Genomic DNA, 24,044 nt, shown 5'->3' with positions numbered 1-24,044 from the left:
CAAGGGAAACAAAAAGGAATTAGTTTTATTTTTTTTATTTTTTTTTATTTTTAAGATTACTTGTTTTGAATTTCAAAGTCTCAGTGCTCTGCACAGACTGGTACACAAAAAGCAATTCCTGTAAAGAAGACAAGCAGATGCAGCTAATCATCCACAGTCAAGAGGCAATGGGACAGCAATTGTTGCTAAACTGGCTTACACACTGACTGTCACAGCTGTCCTTAGTTTCCACCTCTGATCTCAGCCACAAGGTTTTCATGCACCTCCTGTGAGCAATACACTCAATTTTAAACTTTGGAGGATTTAAGTAACAAAGTCCCTGGACTTTTTATGACACAGATGAAGTCACCTCCTGCACCTTCAAGTGGAATAAATCTTCTTTTGTAATTAGCTACTGAGTGACAAATAACCATCATAACTATCATAGTTCAAATGTTAAGACACTAATAATCATTTTTAAACATTTTTTTTTTCACATTACAAATAAGAGGTGTCATATTCACAACACACTGAAAAATATCCCTAGGAAGAGGTATAGCTATAAAAAGTCATTTCTGAGAAGATTTAATGAAGCTGGTGCATGTTTCCACCTACATACACCTGAGAGCACCAATATGAGCATTACATCTCTGCCAGTGTTTTTAGTGTAAGCCCTGTTTTTATAGCTCTCCTAACACAGCAGAACTGCTGTACGCCATATCAACACAAAACCTGAAAAGCTTTTGGGTCCTGTGAATTGCCTCAAATCTAGTCTTGATCTAAAGATATGTGTTAGTACAGGTTATATGCAGATACATATATATCCCACCTGGTGAGCTCTGACACAAAGACTGAGAGCCAGCTGCACCTTCTGCTGAAGCCCAAGGTGTGATGCATTCATTGTCTTTCACAGGAGCAGAATTAGGAGCCTTGCGCTTGCAGCTGGGTAACAAGCTGTGCAAAGTTTCAAATCAACACAGCTGGGAGTGAGAGGTGATTCTAAAGCCTCATTTCACTTTCCAGGCCAAAATGTCGACAGGCATAATTAAAGATACCCTGAAAGCTGCTCTGTATTGCACAAATTGCTGCAGATCAAAAGGGATCACTGTGCTGGCAGAAATCAGACACATTAATACTGGAGATACCCTCCTGGCCCTGATATCCCTCCTCCACATCTACCAGCTGCACAAAGTACCTCATTTATGCCCTCAAACCATCAGGGACACACCAACACTGCCACTGAGAACGAATACTCAGCATATCTGTAACTAGCTCTGGTGCTTTCTCTGTGCTGCTACTGAGACATAAAGCAGATTCAGGGAAGAGGAAGAATTTAGCTCTAGTTTTCAATTCTACTTTTCAAAAAACATAGCTTTTGGCTACTCATAAAAATTAAAAGCGAAGTCAAAATTAAATCTATGAATATGAAAATTAGCAACAGGAAGAGTAACGTTAAGGCTCAGCAGTCTTATGTTAGACAGTGAAGACATGATTAAATATCCTATTGTGCTCAGAAATTCTTCACTAATTGAAATTAAGGTGCAGTTGTCAGCATTTCCAAATATGTATAGTAGGAACACCAGAAAACACGTTGCAAATGAGATGCCCTGTCCGTGTGTAGAGAAATGACTACACACAGAGAAACAGAAAAATCTTTACCTGATTTTCAAACACCATTTCCTATAGTTACACAGTTAAAGTCGTTCCTTTGACAAGTACACATCCAGTGAAAACAGCAAAATTTTCCTCAGTGGAGACTTAGATGAGTAAGTAGTGCTCTGTGAACCTAACTCAGGGTCTCACATCAGTTTGAAAACCTGACTCACAATGTCATCTATCCTATTAGGCTGTTGTACAACAGACCATGCTCTGCCTGTAGGTCAAGGCTGTAGGACGCACAGAAGCTCTATGTGCAAGCCACACAGCCACACTTTAATATGTGCTGAGTCCAGCAGACCCTTCCTTCCAGTCAAGCTTATTAGTTCTGGCTTAGCAACGTGCTCACTGCAGCCATTCAGCTGCCAGAGCAGAGCCGATGCATCTTCAAGCGGCTCAAAGGGAGGGCAAAGCACGCTCTCGTCTGCTGGCAAAATCCCATACAGACATATGCTTAGACATCATGTCAGCTGGCACTCAGCAAGATGGGGAAGCCCTTACTGAAGGACCGGTTATTTCACAGTCCCATTCACGTTGGAGGTGGTTCTCATGGATAACATGAACAATATTGTAACCAACTGACTCAGACTACAGACTCACGAATCAGCATTGAAAACAGACAGAAATCCAGAGCAGCGTTACAAAGAGCATACACAAGTAGATGAATGAATGGAAGTAGCAGTGATTTTGCTGTAGGTTTTTAATCAGTAAAACGTATTTCGGGGAGTCATCAGTAATAATGATTATTTTAAAGAATATAAGCGTTAAGAAAGAGACTATCTCAATAAAATATAAAGAGCTTTGGTTTGCTTTGATTTTTTAGAAAAGGAGTCCACCTACAAATATCCAGGCACAGGACTGAGGAAGGACAGGCAGTATTAATTCCTCATCACTCTGACAGCTGCAGCCAAACCACTGGCTGTATTTTTCGATTTTATGTTCCTATTTTAGAGTCAACCAATATGCTGAGATATGTAGAACTAGCCCTTTTATAGTAGCATTAGGAATAAAGTGGAGAGCAACAAAATTTAGGAGCACATTTGTCATTATTCTAATCTCCAGGGATGAAATTTAGCCAAGTATCTCAAGGACTGACCCAAGAAAGGCATACCGTAAGCTACACTGGTGCAGGGAAGGGACAGCACGAGTTGTACAACAGCACATACTGCCTGGAAGCTTCCATGTTCCAAAGGTTGGGAGAGCAGTGCCTCCACATAGACAACCAGAAGATTTCTCATAAGGACTATTTACAGGTTTTGAACATCATGTTTTTTAAACATATTTCTGATCAAATATTCAATCCATGCAAAATACAAAATGGTTCTTGTTTGCATGGCTAAAGTTAAGGAACAGCTAATATAGCAAATGCAGTTACAGTCCCAGGCACCGCACCTGAGAATTGTTCAGAAATGTTTTGGATATGTCTGTAAACCTGTTCCCAGGACACCCCACACAGCCTCAGCCCGTCCTGACCCTGACTGCACAGAGCAGCACAGCCCAGCTCCAGAAGAGACACAGCTGCCAAAGGTCAGCACTTATTTGCTCAGGTACAGACAAATCTGATTTCAAACTCGAGCTAACAAGCCTGTCTCCAACTACACTATGCAGACTTACTGACCCAGCCTGCTCTAGCTTTGGGAATCTCTACATCTCACTTTATTACCCCATAATGATGTGCCACCTTCCTATCAGTTGCCTCAGTTATGTACTTCCTCAGATGCTTACATTTTGTGCAAGTCACACGGGTGAATTTCAATGATACAGAATAAAGATGTCTGTCCACAGAGAATGCAATGCAGGCAACGAAGTTTAGACCATAACAAGCTTGAATTTACTATCGTGTCACTATCTGCTAGACCTGTCCTGCCATCTCAAAATGGAACAAAAGGTATTAAATTCCATGCAGGTGAACTGGCCAACAGCATGTGCTTGGTGATAAACGCAGTCTCCTGAAGTCTGTTTTTCAATGAGCCATTTTGTAAGCATAAACACCGTTCCTTTAACTTTCCTGTGTACAAAGCTTGATACAGATGTACATTCGTACAAACTTTCACTGTTGGATTTTTTCTTTTCCTTAGAGATAAGCCTTAGACTGGTGCTCTGCTGAGTGTCATTACATCTACTCTTATGACCTGCTATAGCTGAGGGCAAGATATACTCTAATTTAATACTGTCTGACAGAATAAACTTTACAGAATATTTTGTTTCTGCAATATTAATGCCAAGGCAGTGTCTAAGGAGGCTAATAACATACCAAAACAAATATATAATACTTGCTAAATAAAAATGTATATTACAATTGCACAGACTGTATAGTGAGAAATATCTTCCTCCTCTTTTCCAGGTTATGTCTTACCAAGTCATCCATTCTGTAATGGAACTTTTTCCACAGCTGCAATTAAGTCTTAATGTGTTCTATTAGAGGATGAAGCACATATTTATATATTCTTGCTCTGCATTACAACAGTCCAGATTATTAAATCCAAATTAAGAAAAGCTGATCTACACTGCCTGTATGCCACATACATTCATTACTGATCCCTTGTTTTGAACAACAAACATTTTGCATTTTGGGGGGGAAAAAACCCCACACTCTACTAATCTTTTAATTTGCCCCCTCAATGTTGTAAGATAATCTGTTCTTCTTCCGAAGTTTTCTTACAGCATTGCAGTAAAAATCCAGTGTTTATTACTGTACTTAATGTACACTGGTACCCCCATGAGTACAGCCCAGGCACTAACAGCACGGCCAGATTTGCCAAACCTCAGTTCTGATGTGCATTTCCTGCAGGAATGTAATACAATTTTGAGCCCAACTCTGTCTTTTATAGAACACCACTGGGGGCACCTCAGAGCTTCACATCTGCATTTTACACTCTTCCATTGCAAAGAGACTCTCTGAAGGTAGATGTTACAGCTTTGATTTGTCCCCTTCCATGTTTTAAGTGTCTTATTTTTAACTTTATTTGGATATTTTTAGAGTGACAACAAAGAATAATTAATATCAGTGTCTAAACCGAAAATATTTGCTTTTCCAGCTGAGAGCAGATTTCAGTAATTAACCTGGTCTGAACACTTCTAGCTGTGATGGCTGGAGCGAAAGAGTGATGAGATTGCTTAGGGGTGAGGCAAAACAGGATGAGGTGAGGCATCATGATGCTTCATCTCACCTTCAAAGTGGCTTTTGTGCTGTCACATCTGCTTATATCAGCACTGAACGACTGCTGATTTGATCATAATTGCCCTAATTAGAAGTTAAATTAATACACAGAGTTCTTCAGTATCAATGCCACCTCAGCATCAAGGATGTGCATACAGAGCATTGCTGAGCAATACAGGTTAAATGAATAAAGAAGGTCACAGAGAAAAGGAAACTACTTGCAGCCTATTGTTCTGAAGATATCACATAGTTAGGATGACACTCAATATCCACATATGCCCCAGGGCAAGCAGAAAGGGGAAACTTAAGGAACTCTATTGAGAGATATCCATCAGTTCTGAACAAAAATTACATTTCCTGTCATTGAAAATCTCATTTAGTTCAGACTTGCTTCCACTAAGGATTAAAACCCTTCAAAAGAACACTTTGTCTTTCTAGGAAGATGAAAATAGCCTAAAACACTCACAGTGAAAGTTGGTGTGCAAGAAGTGGATAATATGGTAAAATCAAATGGTTATCAAATATAATATACTTCAGCACGTACTGGAAATATAAATGTGGTCATTGAAATTAATGATGAAAATGAAAGGAAAAAAAATTACTGTTTTTCTCATGAGAGATGCACAAATCTCCCTAGCAGACTGTCACCAATTCCCTGTCCAGAAGTATTTTGCATATACATGAAATGAGGAAATTTTTCACTTCCACAACAGGTGATAGGGAAGGAGACAGAGGAAACAGGCCCTCTGCACTTATTACAGCATGATGCATATATATATAGGATACATATATATAGGATATATATATAGGATACAGCAGGGAACAGTGTATTTACTCGGCCTTCACTTTTCATGATTCAGATTAAAATCTGTAATTCAGAACCAAGTAAAAACAAGACATACAAAATAAATAAAAACATCTCCATGATTCTGCATTTTTTCTTATATGAAGAAGAAAAGTAAGAACTTGGCCTTAATCAGTTGCAAAAAGAAGCTAACTAGTATGGCCAATGTCATGGCATTGGAAATTGCTGAGAACTGACTTTTTCAAAATGTGAGAAAATTAAAACACATTTTTGCATTAACTGTCTTCATCTGACCATCTACTGACTATCTATGCTTGTACTGAAATCAGTCATCAAGATTTTGTAATACAGTCTCTGAAATAATCTTTTTGTTTCAGCTAGAATGAAAGCATAAAGCCACATCACAATCTGGGATAAAGTTGCAAATTACACAGGATGAGATCTTCACCTGGTACAAGCTCCAATACTTTCTGTGTCCCTGGTATAATGGCAGTGATTTACCCTGCTTTATTTCCTGAACACAGCTAGTTTGTGGCTGGTAGGTTATGCACAGCATTACATTAATTCATGTAAAACTAGCAGTATTAGATATCAAACATCAGAGGCACCCGAATGACTCCTTTCAGATATCTCTGTCCAGCAACAGACCTCAACCTGAAGTCATCCCCTCTACTAGATTCCATCTTCAGTTGTATTACTTTAGAAAGAATTAGGCAACAGTCAGAACTGTAAAATATTGCTCTGTTTTATCGCTCGGATAGCAAACATTCTTCATCTCTCTCAAGCAAGCACCAAAGTCAGAATCCTGCAGAAAAATTGTTACAACTACAAAGTATGCCCCCTTCCAAAAAACTCAATTAAAAAGATGCATAAACTGCTCAAGAAACTGATGCCTCTACATAAATAATATTTCAAAATACTGCAAGTAGGAACAGTGCCAAGCTAGGACTACTGGCTCTTTGCAGCAGTGCCAAGCAACTTGGAGAACAGAAAAATGTGCCATCATTTCCCATCACTGTTGTGTACACTGTACTGCACACTAAGTGCACATACACACTGCTAAAGATTTCAGACAAGGATTGTCAGAATGAATGAATCCAGTATTTTGATTTGTTAGGCTGCAAAAATTAGGCTAACACAGCAGTTCAAAAGCAGAAAACTTAAAGCAAAAAATAGCAGTTATTCAAATGCTGGGTACATCTAGTAAATTGTAATCGTCTCTGCCCTGCATGCTTGTATATTCAGCTCATCCTCCTATTGTAATCCTTTGTCTATTCCATTATGAAGGCTTTAATGAACTTACAGCTTCAGAGAAGGAAAGGTAAGTATCCTACCTCAAAACAAACACTCCAAGAAACCAAGAGGACACTGCCCAAGGGGCTCTATGGCCTCAGTCCTTGTTCACGTTTATGACAGATGTGTCCCTCAAGAAGGTTATTTCAGAATGAAGTCTCCCCCTTGTGGATCTCTCTCAAAAATAAAAGCTCCATCAAATAATTAATTGTAAAGCCTGAGCTCCTTCCTTTACAGGTAAGACTATCAGAGGCAAATAAGAGCATGTAATCAAATTATGAAAAGCATTCTTTGACTTAACTCAGGGGGTTTGGTCTCACCTCAGGAACGAGGAGCTGTTTTGTCCTAAGACATCTCACAATTTTGTGCAAAATTCATTTCAAAGAAACTAAAAATCTCTTTCCCTGCCATCTCCACATAGGGTAATTGTGAAAATTGGTTTAATGAACCCCCTCAAACTTCAACCCCAAAACGTCAGCAGTTTAACTATTTAGGTAAAATTCAAATTCCAAACTGCTTCTATCTAAATGAACATAAAACACATCAAGATTTTCCCCCAACTCTAAGTGGAAAAAGTTCCCACTTTCATCTGAGAACACATTCTTGTGTCTCAGAAATTATGGAGCTACAGAACTCTTTGCAGAATGACTTCCTCAAAGACTACATTAACTATGCCATTCTCTGATCTGCATTAATTTGAAGGGATCACAAAGATTTCTTTGCATATGATAATTCACATTATCATAAATTAAGAAAACATTGTGATCTCTTTCATTATCACGTTGGTTCTCATGCTCTGCTATGGCATTTAAGCATAGCTCTAGGAACTCATATATTTTGTCCACGAGATTGATTTTGATTTTTTTTTATTTTCTAAGAAGCGAAATGGCTTGAAATATTATTTAATTATGTATGTGACAAACTCATATTTTATTCGTAGTACCAACTGTTGAGTCGATACTGGGTAAAAAGCTTTTTAACTACTCAGAAATTGTTCTCATATTCATTTCAGAACAGTAATAGAATGGTTAAATACTTATTTCTTGCAAGTTTTGGAATTATGCTATGTTTCCTACTTTCATTAACAGTCTCTTATTTGTATGCAGTAATTGCTTTAAAAATAAAAGAACTGTAATTTCTTGCCATCACTGTGGTAAATCAGCAGAAAGTGTTACCCCCATTCCCGCACAGAAGAGCATAATTCTGCTTCCCTTGACACCAATGACAAAACAACTTTAATTTTAGGACCATACTCAAAGAATTAATGAAAGATGCTCATTGGACAGTCTGGGACTCTTGTCCTTTCATCAGCAGATGTAAAAGCTTAACAATCCTACTTTGCCAAAGCGCCTCTGCAGGCAGTGACAGCTATTCCAACTACAAGGGCAGCTGCTTCATCTGCTGCAGTCCTTGACCCCTCAACAGCAGCCATCAGCAAACCATGCTTTCTTCTCCAAATAAGAGAGTTTTTAGGACATAAGCATTAGGATATTACTAAGAAAAAGTATCATTGATCCATTTCAATCATCCATCAGTAGTGATCGTGAGCTGCTCTTGGACTGCGACATGCTGTGGTGAGATGCCAAGAACCCATCTCTGAACCTGGTGCTGTTTTAAACGTTCTTAAGAGTTCAATTTAACAAAAACAAAGTTTGCAGTCCTAAGCAACAAGAGGCTGCAAAATGGATTCTGATCTCTGCTCTTCCATTCAGGGAACGAGGCTTACAAAAATCATAAAGACAAAACACTACAGAACAAGCCATTACAAATCTGACTAAGTGATAAGAGACTCCTGCAGAAAGGCTCTTCAAGCCCATAGAAAGAATTTTCTGTATTTTAGTCATATTCTCAGACTGCCTGCTTATCTTGGCAGGACAGATGAGAAACTCCAGTTCTCACTGAATGTGCAATAAGAAGAGGCAAATAACTGCTAATTCCAGTATTGGAAGCTATATTTTAAAGTCATTGGTACTTCACTAAGTACTTTGATTTTCTGGGAAACGGTCTCTGTATGTGATCACTACTAAATGAGCTGTACTGCCAGTAGTGACAGACATAAGTAATTTGTGATGTACAATGAGATGAACAATAGTTAATTATTTTCCCTGAAGAGAAATGTCTATATGACTGTATAACACGGCCTCTGTATGTGACAACATTCATGCTGCAATTCTCGATTAATAACTACCACTTAGCATATAGCTTCAGTGTGCATTCTTAACTCTCATTAAACACAACCAAAGAGGTGTAACACTACAGACACTGAACTAGGTTGTCCTATTAAAGCACACTATGGGAACCAGAAAAATTCATTCTAACGTTGTGGACATGTTTTAGCTCCTAGATCTGAGTTCAACATTTACTCTACTACTGCCAACAGTCAAGAGTACATGCACACACACAGAAGATGAACTTTGTACAATGGTCATTCAGCTCCTTGACAGACAGTACAAAGATTTATACAGGAAACTAATGCAGCTGTTTTATGAAAAATCTACCATCCGTTGTGATTTTACACTGTTATCTCTTTGCCATCAAAATAACACATACTATTGCTGAAGTCATTCTCCTCTCCTTACCAAGCCTGTATATTGCCATACATCAAGCACTTTTTATCTCCTTCCAGACCTGCTATCTAAAGTATCACATCCTCCCCACAGACACTGAGGTTTATCATACGCTCTTCTTGCAGTTCTCCTAACGTTCCTTAAATCTCTCCAGTCCCTTCATTTGCTCTCACTTTGTGTTGGACATGAAAGTCCAACACGAAGTCCAATGATTGTTATCCAAGCTGTCTGCACTGCAGTCTCAGGTGTCCCACCCCAAGAGCACCTTCTCTGAAAACTGTTCACCCTTTTTCATTTCTTGCAAACTCTCTCTTCCCCCTTCTCTCATCATCACTAATCCTGCTCCCTTCTTTTTCCAAGCTATTAATGCCTGTGATTTTTGATTTCTCCATTTTTCATTCTGCCAGAATTGAGGTATTCTGGAATTCTAAATCCACGTTAAATATCTGGGTCTTTTAAATTACCAAAATAGCTACATTTGTTAAGAGTCAAATCTGAGCTCTGCTCTTGTCTATCATCTCCCCGTGGTAATGCAGAGTCCTCACTGCTTTGCGTACCACAGTGGCACAGCTCCCTGCACGATCTTACGCATTAAAATAAGACAAAGCATGCCAGGAACACATCAGGGACTACGTAATTTTTTTTTTTTTAAACCAGAGAACTTATGTGGGAAAGTTATTAAAACTTCAGCAGATTATGACTGTGAGATATGAGCGACATGAAACAAAATTTAGAAATGGAGTATCTATGGGTTTAGACATACTACAATATATTGGAAAGTCAGAGGAGCAGCTTGTCCCAAGACACAGAAAAACATTAAAACTACCTTGAAAGGTAATACACATAGAAGACTAATTTTAAATATATTTTAATGAGGAATGTTTCAGAGACAGGAGAACCATTGGCTAAGCACATGGACGGCTTAAAAAGCCCCACAGATGCCTTTACAATGATCACTGCTTACAAACATCACGTGCACACATACCCACACCACATCACGATGCTCATGTTCAGGAAGGACAAAAGAATTGCAGAGAAACACACCATTGGCATACACTCATTAGGAAGCCCCACGGCCAAACTTACTTTTTCTACAGCCAGCAGACATCACCTCTGAGAACTTTCAAAGAACCATGTAAGAAAGCAAAAAACACCTTGAAGGGACCATCAGGAGCTATTTTTCCTGTGTTAAGTGCACTACAGGTAACTCCTGCATAGAAAGTTGAAGCCAGAAGGAACAATAAAAATCCATGTATATCAAGGTCACTAATCCTCACACAGTACCTCTAAACTGAGGCCAGTAACCTGTTTGACAACACATCCTTAAGAAAGATATCAGTCTCGATGTCACAACATGAGAAAGTTGGGAATCTTTGCTCGGTTTTCTCGTCCTTACTACTTGAAACCTTGCATACTAAATGTTACCTGGGAGTTCAGTAGGGAAGGATCCTCGGAACTCGAAAAGCAAGAAACTGAACACTGAGTAAGTGGCAGAGAAATCTGCCTTCTGATAAAATTATTGAATATCAAGTACCTCTTCACTGGATGTGCCACCCTCCTCACTGTCACTAGGTCTGTCCTCTGAGCTATCAAAGCTCCTTATGCCTACCTTCAGTGAATGGATACCGCAGTCTGACAACCCAGCCTTGTAATTTCTGCATCAAGGGGAGGGACATCATTTTGTTCACCATTAGAGGTGTCCCAATTTCTGGAACAGAAACCATGGCTGACAACTTCTGCTTCTCAGAAGGATGAAAAGGTCATTTGTACAGGAAATACAGTTCTCTTCGGTTTCCCAAGACTGAATGAGCTAAGAATAAACACCTACCCATCGACTTTCCTTTGAGTAGCTAAACTTACTTTAACCCTTCCTTGATGCTAGAGGAAGCAGAACCCCAGCGTTCAGCACCAGAAGCAAAACGGTATCTCCTGCTGGGCTAAGGGAGGAGAAAACCAACACCTCACAGATGCCCAACCATTGGGCCAGACACAGGGCCAGGGGTCGGTAACAGAAGGCTGCAGAAGGCAGCCCAGCAGCCAGGCTGCAGAGCACCCCGAGCACAGCACAGCCGGGAGGAAGGTGAGCTCCGCGGTACGGGGTCGGGGTTCCCCGTGGGAGGCCGAGGCAGCGCCGGACCCCACAAGGAAAGCACGGACCCCGCGGCGGCGGCTCACCTTGTGCTCCAGGACGCTGATGTAACCCTCCAGGAGTCCGGCCCCGACGGGGAGTGCCGGCCGGTGCTGGCCGCTTGCCGGCGGGCGGCTGGGCACCGCCGCCACCTGCTGCTGCTGCTGCCGCCGCCGAGGCTCCGGGTGGCCCCCGCCGCCGCCTCCGATGCCGCCGTACATGAGCAACAAGCTGGTGCACATGGTGGTGAGCGCCAAGCAGACGGCCAGCCCGTGGCGCTGCGGGGGGCAGAGAGAGGCGGCTGAGAGCCCCGGGGACAGCGGCCGGCACCGCTCCCCAAGTTTCACGCCGCAGGAGCCCCGGCAAAAGTGCGCCGGAGATTCGGGACCCCCCTCGTCCACGCACTGCCACCCCCCGCCCACCCCTCAGCCCAGCTCCTCCGGCTCCCCCACACCTCTCCTTCCTGCCCCGTCTCCCTCCGGACACCTCACCCATGCATTTCAACGAGTGCCGGGCACGGGCACGCACTCCTCCCTCCTCCCTGTTCCCTCATCTCCACAGCCTCGTCCTTTACGCAGCTCGGTTTCCCATCCGTTTCTCACGACGCGCACACAAAATCCCCAAACCCCGAGCAACACGAATAAAAGAAAGCATGCGGAAAGTTCGCTGCCGCCGCCCGGCTCGCGCTCGCCTTCCCGCACCCCGGAGAGCCGCGAGGACGCGGCCGGGGCAGGCGGGAGCGCGTGCGCCCAACCCGGGGCAGCCCCGCGCCGCTCTTCTCCTCCCGTCGCCGGGCCGAGCCGTGCCGTGCCAGCGCCGCACTCACCATCAGGGTCTTCATTTTGTGCGCCTCCCGGGCGCCGCTCCGCCCGCTCCCTGCTAGGCTCGGCATGGCGGGGGAGCCGCGGCCATGGCTCGGCCGGGGAAGCGCCGCCGTGCAGGGGATTAGGGGGGAATTACAGCCGGCCGGACCCTCGGAGCTCTGCCAGAGCCGGGTCCTCGGCCGCCCCGCCTGCCTCCGCCTCCTCCTCCGCCTCCTCCCGGCGGCGCGGCGGCGGCTTTAGGGCAGGTGGAAGTTAACTTCTGCCGCCCCTCGGGCGCGCTGCTCCGCCGCCGACGGGCACGCGGAGGGCACACGGCGGGCACGCGGCCCCGGCTGCCGGCCAGCGGGGAGCCCCGCGGCGCGACCCTCACGTGGAGCCGCTCCGGGTTTTCCCCCGTGGAGAATCCGTGGCTCTTCCCCGCTGGCTGTACTGGCTGAAGCCGGCGGCGTTCAGGCAGCGCTTGAAATTCGCGTTCGTAAAAAAAATCGACGCCCTCAACTCCTTGTGCGGCGCTAACGCCGCCCTCCTTCGTGCAACCCTTCTCCAAAGCGATATAGAAGGCTTTTGATAGAAGCTCCACTCTATTTTTTTGTTTTGCTCCCCGTGCCATCTTTGCAGTGGCCGAAGGTGGGCATTTCTCCCCCTTCTTTTACAAGCGGCCTTCCAAAGTTTTTTTTTGGTTGTTTTTTTTTTTTTTTTTTCTTTTAATGTTTCCTTCTCCGTGCTGATGGTTCAGACGTAAAAACTTTATGAAGGGACCTCAAATTACACAGATCTCTTACTCTGACAGTTCTGTATATTAGGACGTGCTCCTTCAAAACAAGCCGTTTTAAGGTTGATTTCTTATGAAGTTATTAAAATGACAGCGTAGCATTTAAAAAAATAATCTATCCCCTAATCATGACGATATTTCTCTTGAAATTACTCATGGAAATAATAGTTCTAATATATGCCTTCACATCTAACCTATAGCTATATAACATTAAAGATTACATTAAGGAGAAAACGATCAGCAGGCTAACTCAACCATGGGCACAATAGCAGCTTTCTCAAGGCTGAAATTGTCATTGAAATCCATTTTTTATCTTCACTAATTCATTGGGGGACTAACAGTGAAACAAATACCATCTCGAGCACTGGCACAGAGCGCAGCATTTACCGCCCTTTAAGAAAATGAAAAGGAAGAAGAACGTATGGGTACATCAGTGGATAAGGTGGTAAACATGCTTTATCATTTCAAGGAAGAATGTCCTCATCGCACGCACCCTTGCTATTTATTCAGTTGGTGGGTTTGGTTTCAATGCACCAGTTGTTAAGACAAACGAAGCAATATAAGAAGAATCTTATCAGGTCTTGGTAATTCGTTATTATGTGGTTGCACTTGACACTCAAATTAGTGAAACAAAGGGCCAAGCTGATGAATCATTGAAAGCAAATTATCTGTGGCTCTCCAAGGCTTCCTGCTATAGACTGCAAGAGGCAGCTCATGCATTTTGCAGTGCTGTTTCTCAACTATCAGCAAGCAGGTTGGTAGTGACTGACCCTTCTAATATATTTTGCCGTGCCAAACTGAAGCGTCATTTTTATGATTTCGGTTCATGGCTCCGATGGCTAACGTGTCATGTTAGACATCTGTTACCCACTATATGTCCAACCAAAGTCATTAAACTTGTGGGTTTGGGTAGAAGAGACTGATTCAAAAAGCTTCTGATAAAGGAGACAAACTAAGTTTTCTGATGTAATGCTGAGCTGGACTTGAATAATGTCCAGCTTTCTGCTGCTCAGATATTTAATTAGATTGCTGTGATGGTCACAGGCAGCATTCTTGGCAGTCAAATGCACACTGAAACAAATACAGTAGCGTAATGTAAATCCTAGGGAGGCATTTATGTGTAAGCATGGGAACTTTAGAAATCATCTGGAAAACAGCCCAGCCATTTAATTTTAAATTCCTATGAATTAATAGTTTTAGCTATTGGGAGGCTTGCATTTTAGTAGTATTTGAATGCACATGCATGTGCAGGTAAGCATCTGAACAGCCAACAGTTAGACTTGAGAGGAGTAGAAGAGCACAGGCCGAACGCACAAGCATTTAATCAACTTGTAAACAAGTCAATGAAAAAGGTATGTTAAAGTGCATCTGACTTCCCACTTAAAGCAATTTATTTTCAATGTGCAGCCAATACTGAGCTGGATTTCTGGCTGGTCAACACTTTGCTGTAGTCCTGTATACCCAAGGCACTGCAGGTGCTTTTTCTCATCCATCAACAGTTTTGTTTGTCACTTTTGGCTGTCATGTTTCTCCATGGTTTGACACTCAGTAGGATACAAAGCACAGGCAAAGACTGTGTTCTTTACACAAAGATACCACTCTTCACAGTGGTGGTTATGTCACCATCCGTGTAATTCTCTTCCTACCTAAGAGCTAGGGGTAAGGACAGAATAAAACAACAGCTGCTTTTCCTAACCCAGGAGGAAAAAGAAGTGGCAAGGTCACTTTGTAGATTTTTCAACAAAGCCTGACTGAAGAGAACTTCCCATCTGCATGGAAGGGACTGGGCTGTCCCCTCCCCAGTTGACCCTGGTCATTGCCACCTTTCTGTAGCTGCATGCTGACAGAAGAGTCACATGAAATGAAAATCTGCTTGTGGCAGCTTCGGGAGAAACTAAGATACTAATGACAAATAAAAATCCATGCAGTGTGAGAAATCCATGTAAGAAGTAGTGATGCAGATAGAGACAAACTTCTCAAAACTGGCAGCTTACTTGGAGCAAGAGAGCTCTTTCACCAATTGCTCAATAATACTGCTCAAACAGTAACTTTCCCTGAGCTGCTGGGATGAATGAAATATCTATCCCTGTATCACATGTTGTTTAGCTTGTACTCCTGAGATTTCCCTGTGCAGATATAGTATACATCTAGATATTGGACAACATCTGTATAGATAGAGTGTATGTATTTCCCTGTGTAGATTTCCTCGTAGAGACATAAAACATCCTTTTAAAGAAACAATGACTGATTTCTCATTAAAAATACAACAAAGCATAAACTTCACCTTAATATCATGCAGAATTCTAAGCATGTTTTCCACATTATGGGTGGCCTGGAATGAATATTTGAAACTCATCATCCATGCCTTCCATAGCTTCTCATCAACTGGCTGCCAAAATATGTACAAGTTAGGACAAGAGCAAAGACTGGAATTTCTGCTGATGACCCTGATGTTGTGTTCCAGGATGTTTCTCCTGAGCGCCCTGGCTGCCATCTATGTGACTCCAGCAGTCTCCAGCTCTGGACTCTGCTGTCCCTCTCTCCTTTCCACCCACTTGAAGGTTGTAGGTGGGTATACAGCATGCCTCCAAACTGCAGCTACTTTTCAGCCCTTCTTGGAATGAAAGCCCAGACAGTCTTAAATGTTTGATTGTTCTGTGACTCGTTAATGGCAGTGTCTGCTTTCCTGCAAAGAAAAAAATGACAAAATAATTTGGCTCTATGCCCAGCTTTAAAGGGAGAAAGAAAATGGTGTTTCTGTTTATCTCCCATCCTTCAGAAAAGACTGAGAAAAAGACGGATCTGGTGTGATATAAGTAGTTAAACTCTAGGTGAGTTCAGCATATTACTTGGCAGGAGTGCTGAAAGCACTTTAATACATTCCCATCATGCAACGTGTATGAAGATGTTTTTCAGAAAGATATTGGTGCTGGAAGTGCTTAAAATAGATTGGAGGGGGGAGGTTGATTGGATCAGAACCACTTTGTGCCTCTGAAATTAAGAATCTGAGTTACTAAGATTCTGTACATGGCTAAGCGTGAGAAAATATTTGTTAAAAATATAAAATTAATCTAAAAGCGACTCTATTAAAAGTTGCACCACTTTGTCATTTCCACTGTATTCTGTTGTCTGTGAAGCCTTGGATCTGCCTCTTCGAGAGGAAAATCCTGGCCCCACTGAAATTAACTCCTATACATCTTTTATCCCTCTGCTTGCTGGGGCAAGGAGCTCACTAGCAAGTACAAAGCTCCCACTTCCAGCTCTGTAGGCTCATGAGATATGAGCTTAAACCCTGATCACTAGAGTAGAACAGAATATTGCTTCTCCTGGGCCTCAAGCCAGTGACATTTGGGAAATAGCTTTGAGTGCCACATTTCAAGGGGGGAGAAGTGAGCCCTGTTTGACTGACTAGCTAGGAAAATGAGCCTGAAGGTGCTAAGGAGGTTGCAAGATGCTGAAAGTTTGTGTGGATTAATGGACAAAGGGGCAGTCACAAGTACATAGGAAATGAAATAAATCACATGGATATCACCTCCAGATGTTGTTTTATTATTTATGTATATATGAAATTTTAACTTCTTTTTCCTGAGAGGAAGGGCTGCATTTTTGCATCGCAAACACAACCAATGGAAAATATTCAGCAGCCAGCAAAGAAATGAGCTTACAGTATAGATTTTTCAAACTGCCCAGTGATTCATGAAATGCTTTCCAAAACTAGAAATATGCATTGAGGATTGGTCAAAAAAAAGGTAGAAACAATAATACAGCTCAGTCAATACTGTCCCTCCTTTATGAAAGCAAGCTGCCTTTGAAGTTCTGACAGAAGCAAACTGTGATAGATGGATAAAAAAAATGAAATATTGCATAGAAATAGAAGTGCAAATGAAAACAGAAAGGGGAAAATAGCAAGATAAGATCTGCTGAATCTGCTGGTTTTTTTCTTTCCTATTTCTTTGTTTTATCCTCCATCTTGGAAACATAAATAAAGATATTGAATACTTCAGAAACAATCTGTCTAGCTCAACCGAGATGACCCATCTACTTTAAGAACACATAAAATGCTGCATTGATCTAATCACATTTTTAGGGGGAAAGTTAAACAAGGCACATCCTAGAACATACTACACACCAGTTGCTTACATGTGTTTATAATAGTTCAAAATTTCAAGTAGAAAAAGAAATTAGCACCAGAGTTCACAGATAAAGGCTACCCAATATGTAATGTAGAAGCCAAAAGGCCCGATAGTGACAAAAGAAGGAAAACATAGATAACCTCTGTGAATACAGAACAGCTTTAACATATGGACTTAAGCAACTAAGGACATCATTACCACAACCGAGTGAGAAACTGGGTACACTGGATAGATTCTGGTGTACCTTTGCTGTAATACAACATCATCTCAACAGGATCCTGAATGACTGAGCTTTCTCTCCGTGTGTGTGTATGCAGATAGGAAGTCAAAGCGTTAAAAGAAGCAGAATTTCTAAACTTTGAAAAAAAATTACCAAGCAAATACCAGGCATGAAGCATTACAGCAAAAAAGGGAAGCAAAGAAGGATAAGAGCTCATTATGGATTGCTTTGCAGTTCTTTATGTATTATTAGAGAGTCGATATAAAACTCTCCTGCTATTACTAACACAAACACAAACATCACTTATAATGACAGGCTGAACAACTATGGCAACAAGGGGATCCATTACCATCAAAGTGAAAAGGCACAGTCACAGTGTCAAGTAAAGCCCTTCAGTAGTCAAGATATAAATACCCAAGTTTGGTAATAGCTTTTGTTTTCATCTACAGATTTACAGAAACCTTCCTCACTGCTTCACATAGTATGTAACAGTATAAGCACACATACAAATTCAGATTAATAAATCAGTGAACATAACAGTGTGAGAATAGCTTCCCCTGACTCCTGTCATAGCTCTGCAATTTCATGCTTGGGTCCCATGTGCTTCTATTTAAAAAACAGTTATTTCCTATGTACCTGTGCTCTGTAATAGTTTTGTTTCCTTACTCAGCTTTGCTAGACAAAATAGACCGTACGTTTAATTCAGAGTGGTTAGGTTGAAATTATGTAGTGACTTTCTGTGTTATGTAAGAATTTCTTTTGTTTACCCAGAATACTCAAGTTACCTAAAGGACAAATGTCTTGGAAAGCTAAACTTAGTGCTGAGAGATCCTGAACACTCCTGTTTCCCAGGGAAGATGACAAGAACTGAAAGAGGTTCTCTGCATTCAAATGAGATGCCTGTTCAAGATAGTGTTGGTTCTAGTTGCCTGCAGATTCCAGTGGTGATATTTCTATCAGGAGATAGTAGAGAGCATGAGTGCAAGGTGCAATCATTTGAAGGAATGGACACAGTGTCCTCGTTTATATAACTTTCATAATTAATTGCAATTGAACACAGAATGTGGACCTACAAGAGAGTACATAATGGCTATGAAATTATCTCCTATGTCAAGGCCAAACCATCCTAGATAACTTTTCCAGCCAAGATGAATAAGCACTGCAGGAAGTAGTCTGAAACAGTGGGGGAATTTATTCACTGCCATAGGTATCTAACTGAATGTTTCAAACCAGCAGCCAAAACAAATGATTGTTTTCCTTTATGACGGGCTGTGTCCTTGTTTAAACATTTCTGTCACATTATTGATATTCGTCACAAATACAGACAACAAGGCTTCTCTCTATTTCATAGAGGATAGATATCTTGGGTGTCCACTGGCATGCTCAAATTGTGGCTTAGAGGAATCCATGGCTGCATACGTTCATTTTTCTCTCTTATGCTTCAGGGCAGAGGACCAAGTCCAGCTCAGCTGTAGAGCTGGATCCAACACTTCCCACAGCAGCTGTACCTTTCTTTCTTCGAATGGCTATTAATATTTGTTACCTCATTCCCTAGCCTTTATCATCACCACCTGCCTCGTGCTTTTCATTCAAGTAACAGAACTTTACAAATTCGTGTACTTTTCCTAATCATAGTAAATATTTTATGCAATACGACAGTCACATACGTAGTCTCTCCAATAAACTACAGTGCCAGGAACATACTGGCTTGAGTTTTGCCACAGTACTTTTGCTGCCTTCTGATTAATTCCTTGGTGGGAATTGCGTCTGGCCTTTTGTTTTTCCAAATTTCTTCAGAGACAAAAGCATTCTAATTAACATCCCATTTATCTAATTGCTTTGTTTTTCCTTTTAGTTTAGGATTTATTTCAGTTTAGAAGTGATTATTATGATGCCTTCTTTTTATTTCTCTAGAACAGCTTTTGTTTTTATGGTAAGTATCTAATTTTAGTCTTTACCAAAAGCCCCCAAATTCTCTAAGGCTTGTTCAATTTTCCCTGTAATCAGTACTTGAAGTGTGAAGCTAAGCTCTGCAGGGCAGGTGTTGTTTCTGTCCTGAGTTCAAATAAATGAGGCCTTAGGCCATTTATGGTTTAGCCCATAAATTCAGATGTCAAAGGAACAGGTGGTAACGTGACACAAGCTGTTCTTGCTCGTTGTCTGAGTTTCCTCTGCTCAGTCTCCTACAGCTTCATCTCTGTCAAAGTTCCGAATCACTCTCCAACATGGCTACTCCATTTTGGCAGCTTCTGCTTCTGTCCAGTGATAAATGAGAGCTGCTCTGCTTCTAAGTAATATCAGTCTGGAAAAGCGTGGAGCTTGGAATCCGAGAGCAGCTCTATATTGGCACAGTAACTCAGGCACAGCACTGCATTACTGTGACTAAAGCCTTCTGGGATAAACTGGCTCGCATCTGCCTGGCTTGGAGCTGGTGCAGAGGAGCTTGGGTCCATCTGTGCATCAGCTCTAACTGACTAGCTGCCTGCTAGGCTGAACCACTAGGGGTTGTGGTTCAAAAACCTGCTGTAAAGAAACAAAATCTTACCAGAGAAGTGAAAACAATAGGCATGATATATTAATGAAACATACTAGTTGTTCAGTGCTTGTCCAGTCACTAATTTGTAGATTTTTTTTGGTCATAATTTGATATGCTACTAATGAACAAGTGTGGATGGTGTTAGACTTTCTGAGCAAGGATAGGAAGAGTTATCTGCAAGTCTTATTCGCATAGCTGACTCAATCATTTTGATCAAAGAAACTACAACTTTGCCAATTTCTTTAGGATCCTCAAAAATTTTATCCTAAGCACTATTAATCTTCAAGCACTATCTACACCAAAACTACCCTCCCAGAAACTTTGTGCAGTCATCACTATTTACAGAAGATACTTGCATAGTGAAAGTAAAACACGCTGCTAACTCCAGCTGCCATCTTATAGTTATTACCCTGTTTCACCAGCACTGATTGTCCCAACTCATTACACCTGCAACCAGCACCTGACACACAAACCTTTCTCACGTTCTCCACCCTCAACTAGAATCACCTGTGCTTCCTCCCGTTCGCCCCCCACCTACAACTGACCCTTGTTCACTCATGTAGCAGATGGACTGGCTCCTCCCTTGCTCACAATCTTTCTTGCTGTATCTTTAATCCATGCAGAGCTCCATGATGTAACTGGCTAAGCATGGCTCTACTCTGCAAGTTGCTTTTCAGCAGAGCAGTGAGTGATTGGTAGCACAGCTACTTATCTGTAGCTGTATTATTACAGCATGTCTTTTTGATTAATTAGAAACAGTACTATACTATGAGTTTCACAGTCAGGGTATTATTAACTAACATGCAAAAGAAAGAGTGCACTGTTGGCAGTTTTCTGTATCTGAAGTGAGACAGAAAGGATTAGAGTAGGATGGAAGGAGTATAAGCAATAAAGGTAGTTACAGTGCAGGATGAAAAACCATATAAGGGGTTCTTAAGGGGCATACTGGGAATAAACAAGACACTATGTGTCATTACAGAGGGTCAAGGAGTCAAAAGAGATATTAATAGAAGTGCTAAGTCTGAGCTCATGCTTCACTCACACAAACAGAAATCTGTGGGACCTGAAGGCTGCCATGCGCTGCTGAAATTTCAAGCCAGGCAATTAGGATTTAGCAAAGCAAGTGGAAGATGGCACACAGGGTATGCAGTGTCAGCTCTCTGGCCGTACCAAATGGAAGTATCGTTTCCAAATCTTAACAGAGAGGTGATCTAAAATAACAGCTCTGCTTCACCTTGCATGAAGCTCAAGATCCATGAAGGCAGAGACGGTGTATGCAGACTTTGGTGATTAAAGTGTATTCCTGAAACCAAATGCATACAAGTGTGTTACTTTTCAGCACGCTGTATGGTCCTAAAAAAAACAGCTCTAGATCCATGCTGGATCTTTGTCTTACCTTTCATCTCACCCAAAGCTGCTTAGCCTTTGTGCACGTGTGGGCTAACCTTTCCCTTTTCTGGTCTGTTGCTATTGAATTGTTCATAAATCTTATGATCATTAGGTAAGCCTTCACATTTCAAAAAGGGAACATCCTTTTTGAAAGCTGATGTTGGCTGTTAGGATGACTTTGTAGCACTAGATTATGTGAACCAGGTACTGACCAGCAGATACGTTGTAGATGGCAGTGCACTGATTTTGGCAGCACTGAACCAGTCAAAAACATATAGCAATATAGGTTATGTAGATCCATTTTATTCCTAAATGTAGATATTAACAAATTGGCAAAGTCATTGGCCAATTGACTCAAAGTATAAGCATTAAAATAATTCATCCTGAACAATGTGTGGTTTTATTTTATGTTTAGTACAGTAGGCTTACCTGCATGAATTTGCTATGCTTATTTAATATCCTCTTTAAGATGAAAAATGATGCCAGTCCTATGGTAATAGCATCTTTTGACGCTGAGAAAGCATTTCCACTGGATTGAATGGCAGTTTCTCTTTACTATGATGGAAATTTTAAAATTTGCTCTAAATGTATTGCATCAACTACACTGTTCTGAGCAAGGATATATGCTAATGTTACAATACAATTTTGACTTTTGAGGGGGACTAGTCAAGGGTGCCCACTTTCAGGGCTATTTTTGCTAGTAGAAGGAAACAGGTCTTCAAAAGACCAGGGAGACTGGGTGGATACTCTAAAACAGAATGCAATAGAGCTGAGAGGTATTTGCAGAACTGCCTTTAAAACGTTGCCTCATTTTGTTATACAGTAGCAATCCTTTGGAGACTCTAAAGCAGATTTCTGATGAAAGAATTCTTGAGAAGTATTACTGACTGATCTCCCTATGGTCACTGGAGTGATACGAGGAAGAATCATCTCTTCCCTTTGTGATCAAGCACATCGCCATGAAGGAAAAAAAAGAAGATCCTTATGAAATCTCAAGAGATGTACAATTTCAAAGTTACTTTTCCTTGGTATCTTGACAAAGTTAAACAGAAACACATCAGCAGTATTATAATGATTGTCTCCGGAGGGCAAATTAGATATGAATGAACATACATTCAGGCAAACCAAACATCACACAAGCATCTGAGACACAAGCTCTTCTGCCATTACTTGGCTTTCATCTTTCCCTACCTGAAACATAGTAAGCATCAGAACATTCTTCTGTAATGTTTTAGAGATTTCTGGTACATTATGTTCACATTAATAACGTGGAGCGAATATCCTCCAATATTGCTGCTCCCCAGTGTGCACCAACCATTTAAGTCTTTCCCAACCCTGGTTTTTGTTGCTGTTCTCTCCAGCACCAGACAAGCTTAGATCTTCTTGCAGACAGGTGTTGGCAAAGTTCCTCCCACTGTCAGCTTACATACAGCTGAAACCTGCAACCTCTATACCAGCCTCACTGCTACAGATTTGGGAAACTGGAATTAGTCCCTATGGCAACAGAGAAATCAGCAAAGTACAGGTGAAATGTTGTGAGGTACCTGATGAAACTAAGTAAATAGTTGGTTCCAGTTTATTACAGGCTTCTGTGATCAAGTGTAATCAGACCATCATTTCCACTATGAAGAAGATTGGAGATAAGACTGCATGGCCAAGGAAATACATTCCTTAGGTAGAGCACTGTAGCACAGGGGAGTCAAAAAGGTGATGGGACATTTAATTGCTCCTAACGTCAGCCACTATTTTTTAGCAAGCCCTGTCTTTCAGTAACATGGTAGACAGAAGGAAAAGAAATCTAAAATAGCTACAAACTGATTTTCCATTCTCACATCACAAAAGATGTTGCTGAAGGAAATTCTTCCAAATTCATGACTTTTAATCTCTTGTTATTTGTTTTTTATGGAATTATAGCAGTTTTCAATATATGGTGATGCAAAGTAATACACATTTCAAACGTTCAGGAACAACGTCCGATAGTTACAGAAATGGAGATTTCACTGAGCGCTTAGAAGTTCAATACGAAATTAGTAAATAAAGTTTAACAAAGGTAAATTGAAAGGCAAAATGAACTCACTCTGATGAGTTAATGTAATTCCCTTATGTAATGCTAGTTTCCCTACAATAATTAATTTTAAACACTAAACCAGTATGTCGGTTTCTTGATAATTATAAAAATGCATTCATCCATGGCCTTGCAAATTATTAATATTTATCATAAGAAATATCCTGTAGACATTAAGAATCAAGGGAGACAGACTTTTCAGAAAATTCTTGCACAGCTTTACTTAAACGATAATGGATTTTTAAATACCTGGGACTGCAAACCAAAGAGAAGGATGGGACTAACTCCTCACGTCCTCTTCCCACAGTCTTCCTTACAAATCACTCAAGCAAAACTTGAATTGAACCTCAAAATCAAAGATTTCAGGACTGCGAGTGTGTGATACAAGTATCCTATGTACTCAATTCATTTTTGTTTCACTCCAAGGAGGCAAGAGTATCAACAGTTCTAAAGGGATGAGGCCATAATGATGTTATAAAAAGATTATGAAAGCCCTGTAGTTCTCTTCCATTTGAGG

General features: G+C 41.2%; 1 protein-coding gene across 1 annotated transcript in view; it reads right to left on the bottom strand.

Moving 5' to 3' along the window:
* The window catches only part of ST6GALNAC5 (ST6 N-acetylgalactosaminide alpha-2,6-sialyltransferase 5), a 64,919-nt gene extending 52,283 nt beyond the window's left edge, over nucleotides 1-12,636 (bottom strand). The window contains exons 1-2 of the mRNA XM_052666083.1: nucleotides 12,415-12,636; nucleotides 11,636-11,866 (exon numbers count right to left, since the gene is read on the bottom strand). Of these exons, the coding sequence (XP_052522043.1) occupies nucleotides 11,636-11,866; nucleotides 12,415-12,480 (297 nt within the window). The 5' untranslated portion in view covers nucleotides 12,481-12,636. The remainder of the gene's footprint in view (nucleotides 1-11,635; nucleotides 11,867-12,414) is intronic.
* Nucleotides 12,637-24,044: the final 11,408 nt, after the last annotated feature.

This window comes from Tympanuchus pallidicinctus, unplaced genomic scaffold, assembly GCF_026119805.1.
Source record: "Tympanuchus pallidicinctus isolate F22 unplaced genomic scaffold, pur_lepc_1.0 scaffold7, whole genome shotgun sequence".
Classification (NCBI taxonomy): Eukaryota; Metazoa; Chordata; class Aves; order Galliformes; family Phasianidae; genus Tympanuchus; species Tympanuchus pallidicinctus.
The sequence above is the reverse complement of the archived record's forward strand: the minus strand, read 5'-3'. Positions and strand labels throughout refer to the sequence as shown.